This window comes from Arachis hypogaea, chromosome 1 (assembly GCF_003086295.3).
Source record: "Arachis hypogaea cultivar Tifrunner chromosome 1, arahy.Tifrunner.gnm2.J5K5, whole genome shotgun sequence".
Classification (NCBI taxonomy): domain Eukaryota; kingdom Viridiplantae; phylum Streptophyta; class Magnoliopsida; order Fabales; family Fabaceae; genus Arachis; species Arachis hypogaea.
Genome location: NC_092036.1, coordinates 11,020,795 through 11,036,862, shown reverse-complemented (window position 1 = coordinate 11,036,862; position 16,068 = coordinate 11,020,795). Strand labels below are relative to the sequence as shown.

At 28.4% G+C, this 16,068-nt stretch overlaps 1 protein-coding gene and 1 non-coding gene across 6 annotated transcripts; both read right to left on the bottom strand.

Moving 5' to 3' along the window:
• Nucleotides 1-3,882: 3,882 nt before the first annotated feature.
• Nucleotides 3,883-11,046, bottom strand: LOC112796395 (leucine-rich repeat receptor protein kinase HPCA1). 5 transcript variants are annotated; one of them, XM_072237413.1, is made up of 20 exons: nucleotides 10,446-11,046; nucleotides 9,986-10,123; nucleotides 9,318-9,441; nucleotides 9,156-9,227; nucleotides 8,720-8,794; nucleotides 8,561-8,632; nucleotides 8,329-8,490; nucleotides 7,944-8,018; nucleotides 7,769-7,840; nucleotides 7,560-7,631; nucleotides 7,397-7,465; nucleotides 7,228-7,302; nucleotides 7,059-7,130; nucleotides 6,850-6,984; nucleotides 6,295-6,764; nucleotides 5,828-5,980; nucleotides 5,593-5,732; nucleotides 5,273-5,492; nucleotides 4,928-5,163; nucleotides 3,883-4,648 (listed from the first exon to the last, which is right to left on the bottom strand). In XM_072237413.1, exons 2-20 carry the CDS (start codon nucleotides 10,098-10,100, stop codon nucleotides 4,121-4,123), a joined length of 2,937 nt encoding a protein of 978 aa, XP_072093514.1. In that variant the 5' UTR covers nucleotides 10,101-10,123; nucleotides 10,446-11,046; the 3' UTR covers nucleotides 3,883-4,120. The 5 variants fall into 5 exon arrangements, with proteins under 5 accessions (XP_072093514.1, XP_072093511.1, XP_072093517.1 ...); XM_072237410.1 differs by having other exon boundaries at nucleotides 9,986-10,120; nucleotides 10,446-10,562; XM_072237416.1 differs by lacking the exon at nucleotides 10,446-11,046 and adding an exon at nucleotides 10,333-10,428.
• Nucleotides 11,047-12,493: 1,447 nt separating this feature from the next.
• On the bottom strand, nucleotides 12,494-14,036 carry LOC112796385 (uncharacterized). Its single transcript, XR_011880449.1, has 3 exons — nucleotides 13,897-14,036; nucleotides 13,325-13,388; nucleotides 12,494-13,066 (listed from the first exon to the last, which is right to left on the bottom strand). It is a non-coding gene; the product is annotated as an uncharacterized protein (transcript).
• Nucleotides 14,037-16,068: the final 2,032 nt, after the last annotated feature.

The following is a 16,068-nucleotide window of genomic DNA, read 5'->3' as shown; positions in this document are numbered from 1 at the left end:
ATTAGTTTAAATTAATCTTAATATTAAATATGTTGATTTGTGGGCCGTTTTTGCATGGGCCTATTGTTTTTTTTATGTAAAATGTGGATATGGGTTTTATTGTTTTTTATAATCAAAAGAAAGATGTTACGAGTTTAAGATCAATTTAATTTTTGGTAATCAATCACAAAAGAAGAATATTAGTAGCAATGACTAAAGCTGGAAAAAATTAGTTGATGGTAAACAAAAACCATATTGATGGAACTAACACTAATTAAATGAGCGGAAAATTGAAAAGAGTGGCATAACAGGAAGAAAAATAGTAGAGATTATAATAGCAACAATAACAATAATGGCAACGATGATAATAATAATAATTGATAATATTAGGTAAAAAAAAAATCAGAACTTATTTTATAATAATGAATAAATATTAAATAAAAATTTTTAACAATTCTTAACTAATATTTTTTTGTTATTAAACATATTTGAATAATAATAATAATAGGCTGAATATAAGAATGTTAAATTTTGTTGCATGAGGTTTGATGGACTATTTTTATTAGGGTTGATGAATGCATATGTGATTATGTCATTACATTATGAATATTTAAGAAATTTTAGTTATAAGAGTGATTATATCATTTAAAGTTAGTATATGTGGTATCGTATTGTATTGTCATAAATATCTTTAAAATGCAATTAGTTTGGTTTAATGCAATGTATAATAATTTATGGAGGAAAAATGTTATATTTTAGTTATTTGGTGGACGATATATCTTATAATTGTTGACACGTAAAGTAAAATATGTGTAAATTGAGACATTATTTGAGATGAAATGTTTTAGTTTAGGAGTTATTTGTTAGTTGGTAAGAAATGACATGCATGGAACTAGTTAATGTTACATGATAGAAAATGTTACATATGGTTATTTTAAGTTGAATGATTTAAGGTTTATAATTTATGGTCTAAGACTTAGAATTTAGAATTGATTGATTAGTGTGTAAAGTTTAGTGGTTAAAAGTTAAAAATAAAGTTTAGGATTTATTGTGTGAAATTTAAAGTTTAGGATTTAGAGGGTTATAGATTGAAATGTAAAATTTGGAGGGTTTAAAGTTTAATAATTTAGAAGGTTTAAAATTTAGGGTTAGAAATAAGGGAACCGACGATTACCGGAAGACGAGTACTTGCCTCCACTGAAATTATAAAAGAATATATATATATATATATATATATATATATATATATATATATATATATATATATATGTCCTTTTGTTTTATTTTGTTTGTCTCCATAATAAATTATAAATGACTTTTTTGAAATTTATGTTAAAATATTTATTTTATTAAATTTAACCATATATTTATTTTGTTAAATTTGACTTAATATCAAAATTTAAATAAAAATAAATAAGTAATGATAATATATTTATTAAAAGTGAAGACTTATAAGTAGTTGTCTTTATGTGAAATTAACCGTTGAAAACTGTTAAATAATGATTTAGTCAAATTTGTCAAATCTTCCAACGATTTTTAAATTACAAATTTACATAAAAATAATTACACGTGAATTTTTATCTTTTTAAAAACTAGCCAAGTAGTTAAACACCAAACTGAAATTTAATTTTATAAGCATAAGTAAAATTATTAGTCTTTTTTCAAAAATTGGTTGAGATAAAAAAATTATATATCTATTAATTAGTAAAAATATAGTTAACGAACCAACTTTTAACTATTCACATTAACCAATGTTATTTTTTAATTGTAAAAATTCTACTTTTAGAAGATTTAAGATTTAAAATATAAAATAAATAAAATTAATTTAAAAAAGTTAATTGGTATTGACTAAAAGAAATAAACTTCCTAATTAAAATTTATTGATTTTTTTATTTTAACTCTTATATATACATAATATTCTAAATATATGTAAAAAAAAAAACAAATTCTACTTAGCTTATACATCGTAGTTAAGGGTTTATGATTTAGGATCTTAGATTTAAAATTTAAAATTTATTGATGAGTGTAGAATTTAGTGGTTAAAAATTAAGAATAGTGTTTAGGGTTTATTAGGTGAAATTTAAGGTTTAAGATTTAGAAGGTTATATTTTAGAATGTAAGGTTTGGAGGGTTTAAGGTTTAATAGTCTAGAGGGTTTAGAATTTAGGGTTGGAAATAAGGATAGATCGGCGTTTACCGAAAGACAGGTAGTTGTTTGGAAATAAGAGTGGATCGACGTTTACCGAAAGACAGATAGTTGTCTCTACTGAAATTGTAAAAGAATATTATGTATGTGTGTGTGATGTATGAGCATCTTTTCTATTTTTTTCTAGTGAATTTACATTCAATTTGTTGAGTTTAATCAAGAATTAATTATCTTTTAGTCATTATAGATGCTACTTTGAGTCGTGTGAAATTCTTATTATTTTAGGTAACATTCGGTTGGATTTGATAGAGTTTTTGCAGAAAAAGAGAAGAAGGCGAATGATGCTGTCAAATGCAAGAACATCCCCAAAAAATTGATAATCAGTCCTGCTACCTCCGTCGACCCAAAACATGTTTGCCAACATGTTATCCTTAGTTAAATTGTATCTCGATATGCTCATTGGGTCTGCAACTGCCTTTCCCTCTAGGTATACAATTGCGGCATTAGAATTTCCGTCCACTATCTTGGGACGCTTACTCTGGTCAACATAGTTATATGTGTCCTTCTTGCTGAACCCCATAAAGGAATAACCACCCGCCTAGCCAGTCATATACCCTAATATTTTAGATGTCAGGATTCCATGAGCCTGCATCCCATGAATTTGTGCCTTTGCTGATTTAGTCTTTTTCCTAAAATTTGGTATCATATAAAAGAATCTAGTGAATAAATTTATTATTATTTTTGTCTAAAAAATACAAAAAATATAGTACAGTATTATTGTACAATTAATAATAATAATAATAATAATAATAATAATAATAATAATAATAATAATAATAATTGTATTTTATTTTATTTTTGGAAGGAAGACTGTTATGTTTAACAGAGAGAAACATTGGGGATTGATTTGTATATTAATTTTATTTTGAAGACTAAAAGTCCATTTTTAAAATCTTTGGAGACTGATCTGGGTAATTACTTTGCCGAAAAATGAACTGGAACTGATTTGTCTGTTGAAGTAAAACCTTGGGGATTGATCTGTGTGTATTAATTTTTCTTGGGGACTAAAATGTCCGATTTTAAAATCTTTGATGACGGATTTAGGTAATTACTCCTCACTTTCTTCACTACATACATAACTTTTACATATATATTATATAATATATTAGGGATGCGAGTAGGGTAAAATAGAGTATATCCTAAACCTGTATCCTACCCTACCTACAAGTAAATTCGTAATGCACTCTACCCTATTCACAGATACCCTATTCACAGACAAATTTGCACCGCACCCTATGTAAATGAGTTGGTCTAAATTGAATACCCAACATATATATTGCCAACCCTAATTCTAATCACTTAATGAGAATCTTTCTTGGGCAAAACTTCAATAAGCTAAACATTAAGATTGACCGAATAACTCATAACAAGGATTCAAGGAATCCAAAGAATTTTTTTCTTAAATTTATATATATAAACTCAAATGAAATTAAGATTACTTTTACTCTACCACATTTTTCTCCCTAAACATTAGTTTTCTTTTTTCCCTTCCAAAAAAAAGCTAACCATTTTAGTTCGAGAATGAAAATAAAAAGAAGAATTAGTACATGTCCGATTTGTGTTTTTATTTTTTATTTTTATTTTTAATATTTTCTAGTTCTAGAATTTTGTTAAAAAAACAAATAAAATGTTATTATTTCACTTCTATTTCTATAAAATCTTAAAAATAAAAATTACTAAAAATAAAATTAAAAACATTTTCCCAAACCAAACATACTTAAATATCTCAAAAAGAAAAAAAAAATACAGTAATGTTATTTGCACAAAAGTAAAAATATTAAGAGTAGAGACACAAAATATGACCTTATTTACTATCATCAATATTTTGTGTCATGAATCTTAAACACAATAACTCTTAACATCCACTTCTTGATGTACAAATAGCATTACTACCACTACTACCAAGAACATGTATATATATAACATAGTATTTATCTATTTTGGTTCAACTTTTGCTGAAATTGTGTATCCTCCACTGTAGTCAAAGGCACTGTTGTCACTCACATTATCCTTATTCTTTGCAAAATTTGAAGTATCAATGTAAGGATGTTTCATCATTGCTCCACCCTTGGTGGCTCCAAAATCAGTGGCAGATGAAGAAGCAGAGGTTGAGTTTGTGTTCATTCCATCATTTTGCAAGATTGTCTCAAGTGCCTTAACAACCTCACTCATTGTTGGACGGTCAACGGCTGATTCCTCAACACATTGCAAAGTCAACTCTAGGAACCTACCAAACCCAATGAGGTTTGGTGTGTTCCTCACAGTTGGATCCATTAGTTCTCTCATTCCATAGTGTTCTTCGTCGTGCCGGTTGAACGCCGTCCGAGCTTCCCGGACAATGTACTTACCCTTTTCAATGGGCTGCCTCGAACTTATGAGCTCTAACATAACTACTCCGAAGCTATACACATCACTTTTTTCAGTTAGTTGTTGTGTCATGTAGTATTCTGGGTCCAAATAGCCCTGTAAAGATGTTAACTTTTGTCATCAAGAACTAGATTGAATCTTGTCACAAATTGAAAAATTGTGTGATTAAACTTGTATACTAGAATTTACTTCTCATGCACAAGCAGTATAAAATAGTTTTACACGGACATTTAATAGTGTAATTTGGGTCTAAATAGCCCTGCAAAAGATGGTAACTTCCTCATCAAGTTATTGTGATATATACCCTATAGTTTTTGAGATAAAATCAGAACAATGATTTTGAACAACATAAGTGCTAGTGCAAATGTTTCTTACCAATGTTCCTTTAACCTGAGTAGAAACATGTCCTTTCTCACTGTCTGATACTAACTTAGATAGTCCAAAATCTGCAACCTTTGCTGTCAAATTTTCATCTAGTAAGATGTTAGTGGATTTCACATCTCTGTGGATAATTGGAGGGTTGGCAAGTTCATGAAGGTAAGCGAGTCCTCTGGCCGAGCCAAGGGCGATTCGAAGTCTCCTCTTCCAATCAAGATGAATGTCAGATCTTCCTACAACTCGAATTGAAAACAGAAAACATTATTTTTTTTTTGTTCATTTTTTCTTTTTCAAATGCTAAAAATGAATATACAAATCAATCAGTTAAGCATGGAAACTAACCTGACAAACTCTCTCTAAGTGTTCCATTAGGCATGAATTCATAGACCAACATTTGTTCTCCTTGTTCGAAGCAAAATCCGACGAGTCCAACGAGGTTCTTGTGATGAACTCTTGAAAGCAACTCAATTTCAGTCTTGAACTCTAGGCCTCCTTGCATTGATCCTTGCTGAGCTCGCTTGATCGCGACGATTTTTCCATCAGGAAGCACCCCTTTGTACACCTGAATCCATCCAAACTGAATTAACATACATTCACCATAACCAAAATGAAAAGAAAAAAATGTTAACAATTAACATAGAAGCATTAAAAGTCTAACATACCTTGCCATAACCACCAAATCCTAACTCATTGCTTTCAGAGAAATTACTAGTGCTCTTTTTCAGTTCATCATATGAGAACCATCTTGCACCCTTTAATTGTGGTGCACCTCCACTATCCTTTCCACTTGGTGCCCAAGATGCTGGATCACAAAGATGAATTCACATTAATTCTCAAAGTTACACAAGTGATGATATAATAAGACTTTAAATACAATCAAATAGATAAATGAATTACCAAAAGGTCTGCTTAATCCTATGGCTCGCTCCGCGCGCTTCTTTTGCAGGATTGCATATACTGCTAAAGCTATGAGGCTCAGAAACAGAACTGATGAGCCTACTGCTATACCAATAATAGCACCAGTGCTAAGAGAGTTTCCTTTGTTAGAATCTGAAACAATTCCAGGTTAGTTGCATTTGTCACCTTAATTAGTTGCATAAAGTTGCAAAGATAAGGCTTTGTTTGGTGTCTAGGGACAAGAAATAAAGAGACATTGAGATTCGAAGTAGCAATTTCATAGTTGAAGTTACATTCGATGATTCACTCTATTAAAGGGACTAAAGTGAATCATGAATTGTAACTTCAAGAACAAACTTGCTATTTTTGAAATCTCGACGACTAATTTGAATCATGGTTAGAATCTCCAGGACAAGAACCAAATCAACCTTTACTCAAGAGTTAAGGTGTAACATATTTCTATGTACCTGGGAAAGCATAAGGGAATGCAATGAAGTAATAAGGTCCAAACTCCTTAGGAGGCTTGTAAGTTTGGTTGGTCAAATCAAACCCAATTCTTTGAACTTCAGTCCTATTGAAATATTGTCCTGATGGAGGAAACAAAGCTAGTTGCACTTGAAGATAATCATCACCATTGAAGAAAGGGTTTTGCAAAGAAACTGAGCCAGGTGTTAGGTCCAACTTCACCCACAAACTCATCTCAAGTTCATGGAAAATGTTAACATTTGAGAGTTCTCTAAACAAGGGTCCTCTGAAGTACAACATCCCTTCATAAGGGTATGCACATTCACAGCTTTGAGGGCTAAGCTTTTGATCCGGCGGACAAGATTTGCCTCCGCAATTCGCCAAGCTTGTCGAGTAAGGTTGCTTAGGCTGCTGCTGAAGTTGGCAGTAGTTTGTGTTTGAGAGAACACTGCACACTGGATTTCCTATAAGGCTGTCAAATTCAAGAAGAGATTAAACATTTATAATTGTTAATCAACTTCCTAAACCATGCAAATGTTTTCTAACCAGATAATTACATCAATGTGTTTTTGTATTGCGAACGGAGGATTACTGAGGAAATCTGGTTGTCTTGAAGATCAACAAGCTGCAATTGTGGACAAATGTTGTCACCTAAGTCTAATGTATTGTTCAATGCATTGTTCCTCAGTTTCCTGCAATGCAAGTAACATCAATTTTTATATAACATAATAAGGGCAGGTTCAAAACAAGGATCTTAGGAACTTACACTTGCTGAATTTGAGGAATGCTGAAGAGCTTTGATGGAAGAGGACCTTCCAAAGATCCAAACTCCATAACACTTCAAAACAAATGTACATTAATTTTTCAATATATCAGTTTATTTGTTCGAATCGGTCGTTACTTGGAAACGAAGGTAGTAGTTGGTAAGTTCTTACAGAGTGGTGAGTGATGGTAGAGATGAGAACCAAATTGGAGGTTCAGAGGGATCAAAGGAGTTGTTACTAAGATCCCTACACAATATTATAATTTGATTAACATCATAAGTAAGATAGCATCATATTAGAGGAAAAATTAATTAACATAAACTCATGCTTATTTACTTACACATAGTTGAGGGTATCCATGTGACTTAAATCTGGCAAAGAACCTTTCAATTTATTGTGTGCTAAGTTCCTGAAAGATAACACAGCATTATTATTATTATTATCATGATTACTAAGGTTATTACAAAATATTAATGTGTTCATTTCTGAATATAAGTACTCACAATTCATTGATGTTTGTAAGGTTATTGAGATTTGTAGGAACCTCTCCTGTCAAGGAATTTCTATCAAGCCGGCTGTTATAAATTGAAATTATAATCATTAGAAACAATATATAACTAGTTAAATAATATAAAGAGAAAAAATAAAATTAGATTGGTAGAAAGAGTTGAGAAAATTTATTAAAAAACTGAAATATGAGGCAATTACTTACAGAACCTCAAGTGTCTGAACTAGTCCTAATGTTTCTGGTATAGAACCAGATAAATCATTTCCATCAAATAATCTGCAAGGAAAATGAAAAAGTTGTAACAAATGGTAAAATAGATGACATCACAAGCTTATAAACACCAATTTTTGGAAAAATAAAATAAAATATATGAACTTACACATGTATGAGCACCATGTCAGAGCTGAAAAGTTTGGGGGAAATGGTACCTGAAAGCTGGTTCTTATTGAAATGGCTGCATTAAATTACAAATACAATTCAAAACAGTTATTATAAGATGAAGGAAATACTGCTTCTTACATTATTCTTTTTAAAAAAACTAAAGATAAATAGTTTTTCGGTATTTAAACATGATAAATTCATCGAAATTTCGCCTTTCACACTTAAAAAAAGAACATACAAGTGTTTTCTCGTACATATACAGGTTGATTATAAGTTTGTTATTTTTAAATCGGAACCATTTTACCCTTTATATTTTATTGAAGGGTTGAATTAAGTGATTACTCGAGAAATAATAAATAAAAAAAATGAGTCAAAATACTAACAAGTGCTTAGCCTTTAGAAGTTGGTCTAATCCAGGGGTGGTGGAGGTTGAAACTGGAATAGGCCCTGTGAGTTGATTATCTGCCAAGTCTAACCAATAAAGTTTGGAGAGTTTACCCAATGAAGGTGGTATTTTTCCAGTGAAGTTGTTTGAGTTTAAGGCCCTGTTATTCAACCACACCATTATACTTATACAAATACAAATACAAATACAAATACAAGATTTGCTCTTACAGGAAGGATAGCTGTGAAAGATTCCCCAATGCATCTGGAATGCTGCCACTGAAGCTACAACCAGCCAAGATGCTGACATAAATTAAGGAAAGAAAGTATTAGTATGCTTTTTTTTTTGTGAATATAAGGAAATGAATCTTGTTTCTTAAGGAATCTTACAGAATATTCAGATTCCTTAAGTCTCCTATCTCTGGAGACAGAGAACCTTTTAAACCTTTGTTGAATGACAAGTCCCTACAGTTCAATAATATAGTTAGCATAAAACATGTTAGGCAAAATTTCTTCTTAAATTTTCTTTTTTTTTTTCTTGTAAAGTACCATGAAAGATCATGTCACTTTGTAGCTATGTGTAAATTTCATTTTCCTTGACCAAAGGCAATACTTGAACATAATTTTACGAAAGCATTAATTTCACGACATGATATCAGTAAGCTTAAGCTTTTAAGAGAAACGATTTCATGACAATTATTATTCAGTCAGTGATGAAAATCAACACATGACGAGGTCTAATAGTGATTGTAACTGGTTAAATTAGTAACATGATGCTGTTGTTGTCACCTTAAGTAACAAGAAAGATCAAAGAAATCATACTTACAAAGATCTAAGTTCTGTTAGTCCACCAATGTCCCCACTTAGTTTACCTTTGAGGCCCATGGTTGAAAGTCCCCTACACATTCAAAATGCAAGTATGATTAAAAAAAAACAAAAAAAATGGATGAAATTAACATGGCTTGATTAATTGATAATAAATAATTACAATGAAGTAACCCTTGATTTGTTGCATGTAACTCCTTCCCATGGTGCTCCACAAGGGTCATCTGATTTGTCCCAACTTGGTGGTGTATTTACCCATATATCCTTCAAAGATCTAAGTACAGCAGCTACACCACACACATTTTATAAATTAACAAAGTTCTTTATAATAAGGTACATGAATATATGCTAATTAAGTGACTAATTTTCTTACTAATCTCATAATTTATAATACCAACCAACCAAAAATAGCTCAAAATTAAAAAAGTTTTGAGCACAACAACTCAATGGTGAATTAACTAATGTGTTAATTAATTACCAGTTGACTTAAAAAAAATTATGTATTAAATGGATAAAAAAAATTGTATATATTATAAGGTATCCAATTCCAACTCAGTATGAAGTTACCTTCTAATATAACATTTAGCATAATTAGCATTTTTATTTTATTTTATTTTATTTCATTCAAATCATATAGAAAATTACAAGAAACCACAGCATATTTTCAAGTAATTAAGCAGAAAAAGTATTATATATACTTTAGATCAAGTTTAGACTAAGGCTAATAATAAACACTAACAAAACCAGATTAATACTCCAAATCAAGATTAGCTATATCTAAAAGAAAATGATTAGAATAACAAAAAGATAGAGAATTTAGTAACACATTACCATCTTGAGGATCAGTATAAGAAGAAATGACATGAATCTCAGCCAACAAAATTCCCAAAGACAACAACAAATGGAGGAAGATTCCCATCTTGGGGAGAGACAAAACTCTCAGCATCTCTCAAACACTTGTTTCTTCTTCTTATTGTACAAAACAAACTAAACATCAAAACATGATATCATAAAAAAAATAATGAAAAATATATTGACATGTTTATCATGGCAAGCATAGAAAGAAGAAGAGGGAGAAGCATTTGAAAAAGAAAGAGAAAGGGTATCATGGAATTGAATTGGTTCCAATTTTATTCATTTTTTCTTGTCTTAGAAGCTAATCAAACGGTTGCCACTACCTCTAACAACATCATAGTCATTTTCTCACTACTACTACTACTACTACTTTTTTTTCCCTTTGTTGTTGTTGTAATAATCATAATCATTAACAAATTGACACTTATTCCGTTACCTTCACTCTTCATTCACCAGTAGTCAGCCTCCAAAATGGAATAACATCACTTTTTTCTTTAGCTACTTTGACCTTTATCATCATAGACATAATATATATTGTCATTATTTTAGAAATACTTGCATGTTTCTCAAACGTATATTTAATATGCATTTAAAAAAATTACTATATACGTGTATATTTATGTATAAATATATGTGTTTTTTACACTCGGTTAATATATATTTTGTATTTTAATATATATTTTATACTAATAACTTTTTTTGTGTATACATAATATGATTAATTTATTATTTTTTTTTACCAAAAATAAGAAGATTCAAACTCGTGACTTTTTAGATGAGTATGGAAAGACTATGTCATTTGAGTTATAACTCATTGGCATCAATCATTTATTAGTTGTTGCATAAAAATATATATTTGATATTCATGGAAAATTTAATTACGTTATATAGAAAAATTTGATTATTCTTTTATTAATTTTTTTTATAAAACAATACATAAATAATTAATACTGATTTTTAACGTTTATAATTTGTTAAATATATTATAAATATACTAAAAAATATGCAAGAATTTTGGATCACTATTTCTCATTCTTGATAGACAATAAAGAAATATCTTAGCATCTATGGCGACAGTACATTGGTTTAATGGATAAGTGGCACATAGTGTATAGTTAATGATAGTAGTTAGGTAGGTGTGACATGGTCCCACATCACTAATGTTCTATAGATCTGCATCAAAGAAGTGTATGCAAAGTTTATTAGATAATAGCTGAATTAATTTAAAATTCTATGTGTAATTGTGACTTGGCTTTACTTAAAGCTTTGTTGGCCAAAAGAAGTGAAGAGCTTTACTAAGATGGCTAGCTAGGTACCCACTTTTTTTTTTTGGTTCTTTATTTAATTATGTATTTTATACTTTTTTTTCATCTTTCATGTAATAATAATAATAATAATAATAATAATAATTATTATTATTATTATTATTATTATTATTATTATTATTAGGAAAAATATAGATAGACAAAGAGAATACTAAACAATGTGAACAATAGATATGTCGAATATTCAATTCAATAGGAATACAGATAATTATGTTCATTATTTTTAATTAGATGGTTATTTCTTTTTATTCGATTTACTCATATACAGTTAACAATAGCTGGATGTTCAATTTACTATATGTGCAGATAGTTATTCTAATGTTAAGGTTTAGGAAATAATTTGAGGGTGGAGTATTTTTTTATTTTATTAGGTCAATTTTAGAACCTATTATTCATATTGTTTAAAAAAATCATTGTCTACTTAGCAAAACCTGTTATTATTATTATTGTATTTTAATTGATAATCTCACTTTTTTATTTATTGTTTATTATTTTAAAATTTGTTTTTGAGCTTTTTTTTTTTATCTTTGAGATAGTTTGATGAAAGTATCAGAAAGATTATTGGTTCAGCCATCATTGTTGTTTTCCTTTTTTCTTTTGGTCAAGATCATTTTTCTTTTCCAAAGACCTCTAACATTGCGAGAAGAAGAGCCCAATAGTTACAAAAGACCCAATATATACCACCCAAAAAACTCAACCCTAAAAAAAATAAAAATGTTTCGTTGCTCCTAATTCCAAAAACAAAAAAAAATGTTTCGTTCCTCATCTATCATTATTCTGGGAGTTAATTAATAATTAAACACCCCCCAAAAAAAAAAAAAAAAAACATTGTGAGAGTAATATTTTTCATAAATTTGTTTTTATCAAATAGGTATTTAATTTAAAGAGTGGGAGTATTTTTTTTCCCTCATTCTTGATGTCAATATCAAATAGCATGGAGTGAATATTAGCGATTTTTTTAGTGTAATTTTTTTTCTCACACTTATGTCAATATCAATTCAATATGCAAAATAAGAATTAGTATAAATAATAATAATAATAATAATACAAATTTTTTCTTTCTTTTTCAAGTTCAACTAATTATTTTTATAGCAAATGATATGAAAGTTACTCCTATAGTAGTGTAGTTGTTCAAGAACAACCCCAATATAACACATTATTGTTTGGTTTATTGCATCACTAAAATTAATAATGAATGATTAATTATTACATCATGATAGAAATTAACCAAAGTAATTATATATCTTCACATACTCTTACACAACATAACATAACGCAATTGCGACTTAAATAACAACATTGATGACCACAATATAATCATCTAAAAAAAATAAATCCTCTCAATTTTTTTTTAAAATTTATGTTATAAAATATAATTTCTCATCATAGATTATTTAAGTAGTGAAATAAAAAATATTTAAAAAAATTGAGAAGATGTATTATTTTTTTATCATCAGAAGACTTAAAACAACATACATGAAAATTAATTATTAATCCACCAAAATTAAAGCACAGTGTTCATTTTGAATTTCATAATCATGATCATGGATCTAAGGGCATTTATGGAATTGGTGGCGGGTGGTGAGGCTTTTATAGCAAGGGCAAGAATCATGGTGGCCAGAGGTGCCTTCAGGAACACACTTGCAAACCTTACAGCAACTTCCACATGCCCTTTTGCATAGATTTGGCCTTGATGATAATTTGCACCTTCTTTCACATTCTAACCCACAATCTAGCATTATTCATATATAAATTAAATTAAAATTTATTTTATATTAACTATAATATGTACTTAAAAAAATAAAACCATATTATACATATGGTAAAAGTAGAAAATCAGGTACAATCAACTTTACGTGAAATTGATAATTGAGAGCCATTAAATAAAAATTTAATCAAATTAACCAAATTATTTAACCGTTTTTAATTACCAATTTCACGTAAAGTTGACTACACCTAAATTTTCACCTATACATATACATATATATACCAATTGTTTGTGGAAGAGGAGTTGGTGTTGGAGCTCCAATGTTGGTGGTGCTCATTGTCATCATCTGTGTTAGTGAAAAACCATTCATGTATATTAATCAAATATCAACATTGTTATTTACTTAGGTGCATTGTTTAATTCATGGTAGCTAAAAAAAGACATCATTAACAATCTATTGACTAACGATAAATTTGTGACAAATTAATTTTTAATTTGTTAAATTAAAAAATATCATAGCCAACCAAAAAGAACAAAATTATAAGATAGTTTTGAGTTTATTTCTTCAAATGAACACAAATTTTAATACAAAATATATTAAAATTATTTTTTTATCAGTATAAAAAAAAGTATATTATTAGCAATTCGAATTTATTCAACACTTGTCTAATTTAATGTTGGTCAACTATTTTATGAAAACAGAAAAAAAAACTATTATTTCTTCAAGATAATTATTACATATATATACTAAATAAACATGTCCAACAAAAATGTTATAATTAATTTAGTACTAATTAAATTACTAATAGTGATTATGAAGATAATGATAGATTATAGGAGGCATATAGGTTTACCGTTTGGTGTGATTCAGCAATGTGAAGAAGGAGAAGAGTGAGGAGAAGTGAAGAAGCAATGAGAGTTCTAGAGAATGCCATTATGAAAATTAACAATAATAATATTATTATGAGCTTATTGGTGACAATGAAATGCGAAGTAAGATTATGATGAGTATTTATAGGAGGAATTAACAACACTTTTAAGAGTGAGATATGGTTTATTTTGAGAGAATAAATTAATTGTATAATGCAAATTGAATTGGATGCAAACAAAAGAGATCACTACCTCGAAGGTGCTTTTGACAGGCTAGTCCAGCAAAGACAGAGATCAAACCCTAATTCATCTAGTTGCTTCTTGTTGACTTTAGCTTAGCTTCGACCTCTCACATGGATGCTAATTTTAAATAAATAATAAAAAATAATTTTAAATTTATTAATGAGATGTTAAAAATATAATAATTAATGCTGCCTTCTTTTATTGGTTTAAGTTTTTAGAATGAGTAATTTTATGATACAATATTAAAATTTTATGTCAAAAAAGTCAAGAATTCGACCATTGATAAATCTAAAAAATAAAAAAATAACATAAAGTAAATAAAAAAAATCCGTGCCAAAATTAAATTTGAGAAAAAGTATTAAAAATATAATCATTAATATTATTTTTTTATTAATTTAAATTTTTAAGATGATTAATTTCATAACATAAGAGAAAGTTATTATTTTTATTAAACATTTGCTTTGCTGAAAAGTATTAACCGTGATAATTTCTATAAGTGATTAATATCTTTTTCTTATCATTATTAAATTTTAAAATTTTTGTTTAACTAAAATACTAAAAATAAAAATAAAAATAATTTTTTATAATATTTTTTATTATATATTCCTAAATAAAATATATTATATAAATACTAAAAACTTTATCATTAATATATACCACATATAAATATATATTGTTTTTAATATATTTTTTAAATATATTTTATATTTTAATATGTATTCGATACGAATAACTGAATATTTTATATAAGGTACTAAACAATAGTCTTTAATTTGAGCTAGTGTTTGTATATCAAGTCAAATTCAACACTAATAAATGAGTGTATATTAGAAAATAGAAATTCTCCATTGCTAGCTAGAGATATAAACATGATCAAATTAATAAATTAATTAGTATTTAGCCCACACTTCTTTCTAAGAAGAAAGAAGAGAGAATATAGGGAGACAGCAACTTGTGATTTAAAAAATGCTAAGCAAGAGCATCGTACAACTACACACATACTTTTTAAGATTTGATGTCGGCATATACATCTTAGAAGCATCCAATGTAACCTTATACCCATGTGTTATATTTGTTTTATTATATCTAATTATGCAAAAACAATAACTACAAATACAAAATATACTCTCTCTCTCTCTCATGCATATATTAATGTAGCAGTATCAAACAAAGATGCTGCTTAAAAATAAATAAATAACACTTTTTTTTTTAGAGGTAAGCATGGGTAGCGAGTATTTGATTACACATCTGAATTTAAATCGAACCAATTAAATTTGTTTTGAAATCAACGGGTAATTAGGTTCAATTCGAACCAAACCGATGATCTTTATTAGTGATTGATTCAGATATTGGTTTTGGGAGTGCGTAACCCGATCATATATTAATTAAATAATATATATATATATATATATATATATATATATAATTTTTTGATTATACAAAGATTATTCACTATTAAGATGTTTGGATTTTGATGAGTTTAGTTTTTAATGTATTTAGTGTTTAATATGTTTAGATTATTTTTATTGATGTTACATGTTTATTATACTTGTTAAATTTTTAAGATAAAAATTTGATTTTTTTTTACGAATTTCAAAGTCATCGAATACCCAATTACCAAAACCAAACCAATCCATTCTTAATCGGTTTGGTTTGGTTTGGGTACATGTATAAAAAAACACAAATCCGAACTAAACTGAATCAATTATATTTTAATCGGTTCAGTTCTAATTTTACCATGAACCCGAATCAAACCGACTTGTACTCACCCCTATTTTTTTTGTGTTTCAGTAATGTGACAGAGTTGCCTAAATTTTATTTTTTTTTTTTGGACAGAGACCTGGGCCATCAGACCAGCCCAGGCCAAAAACAAAGAACCTCTGCCCTCAAACCGACCCGGTACCCACTTAACC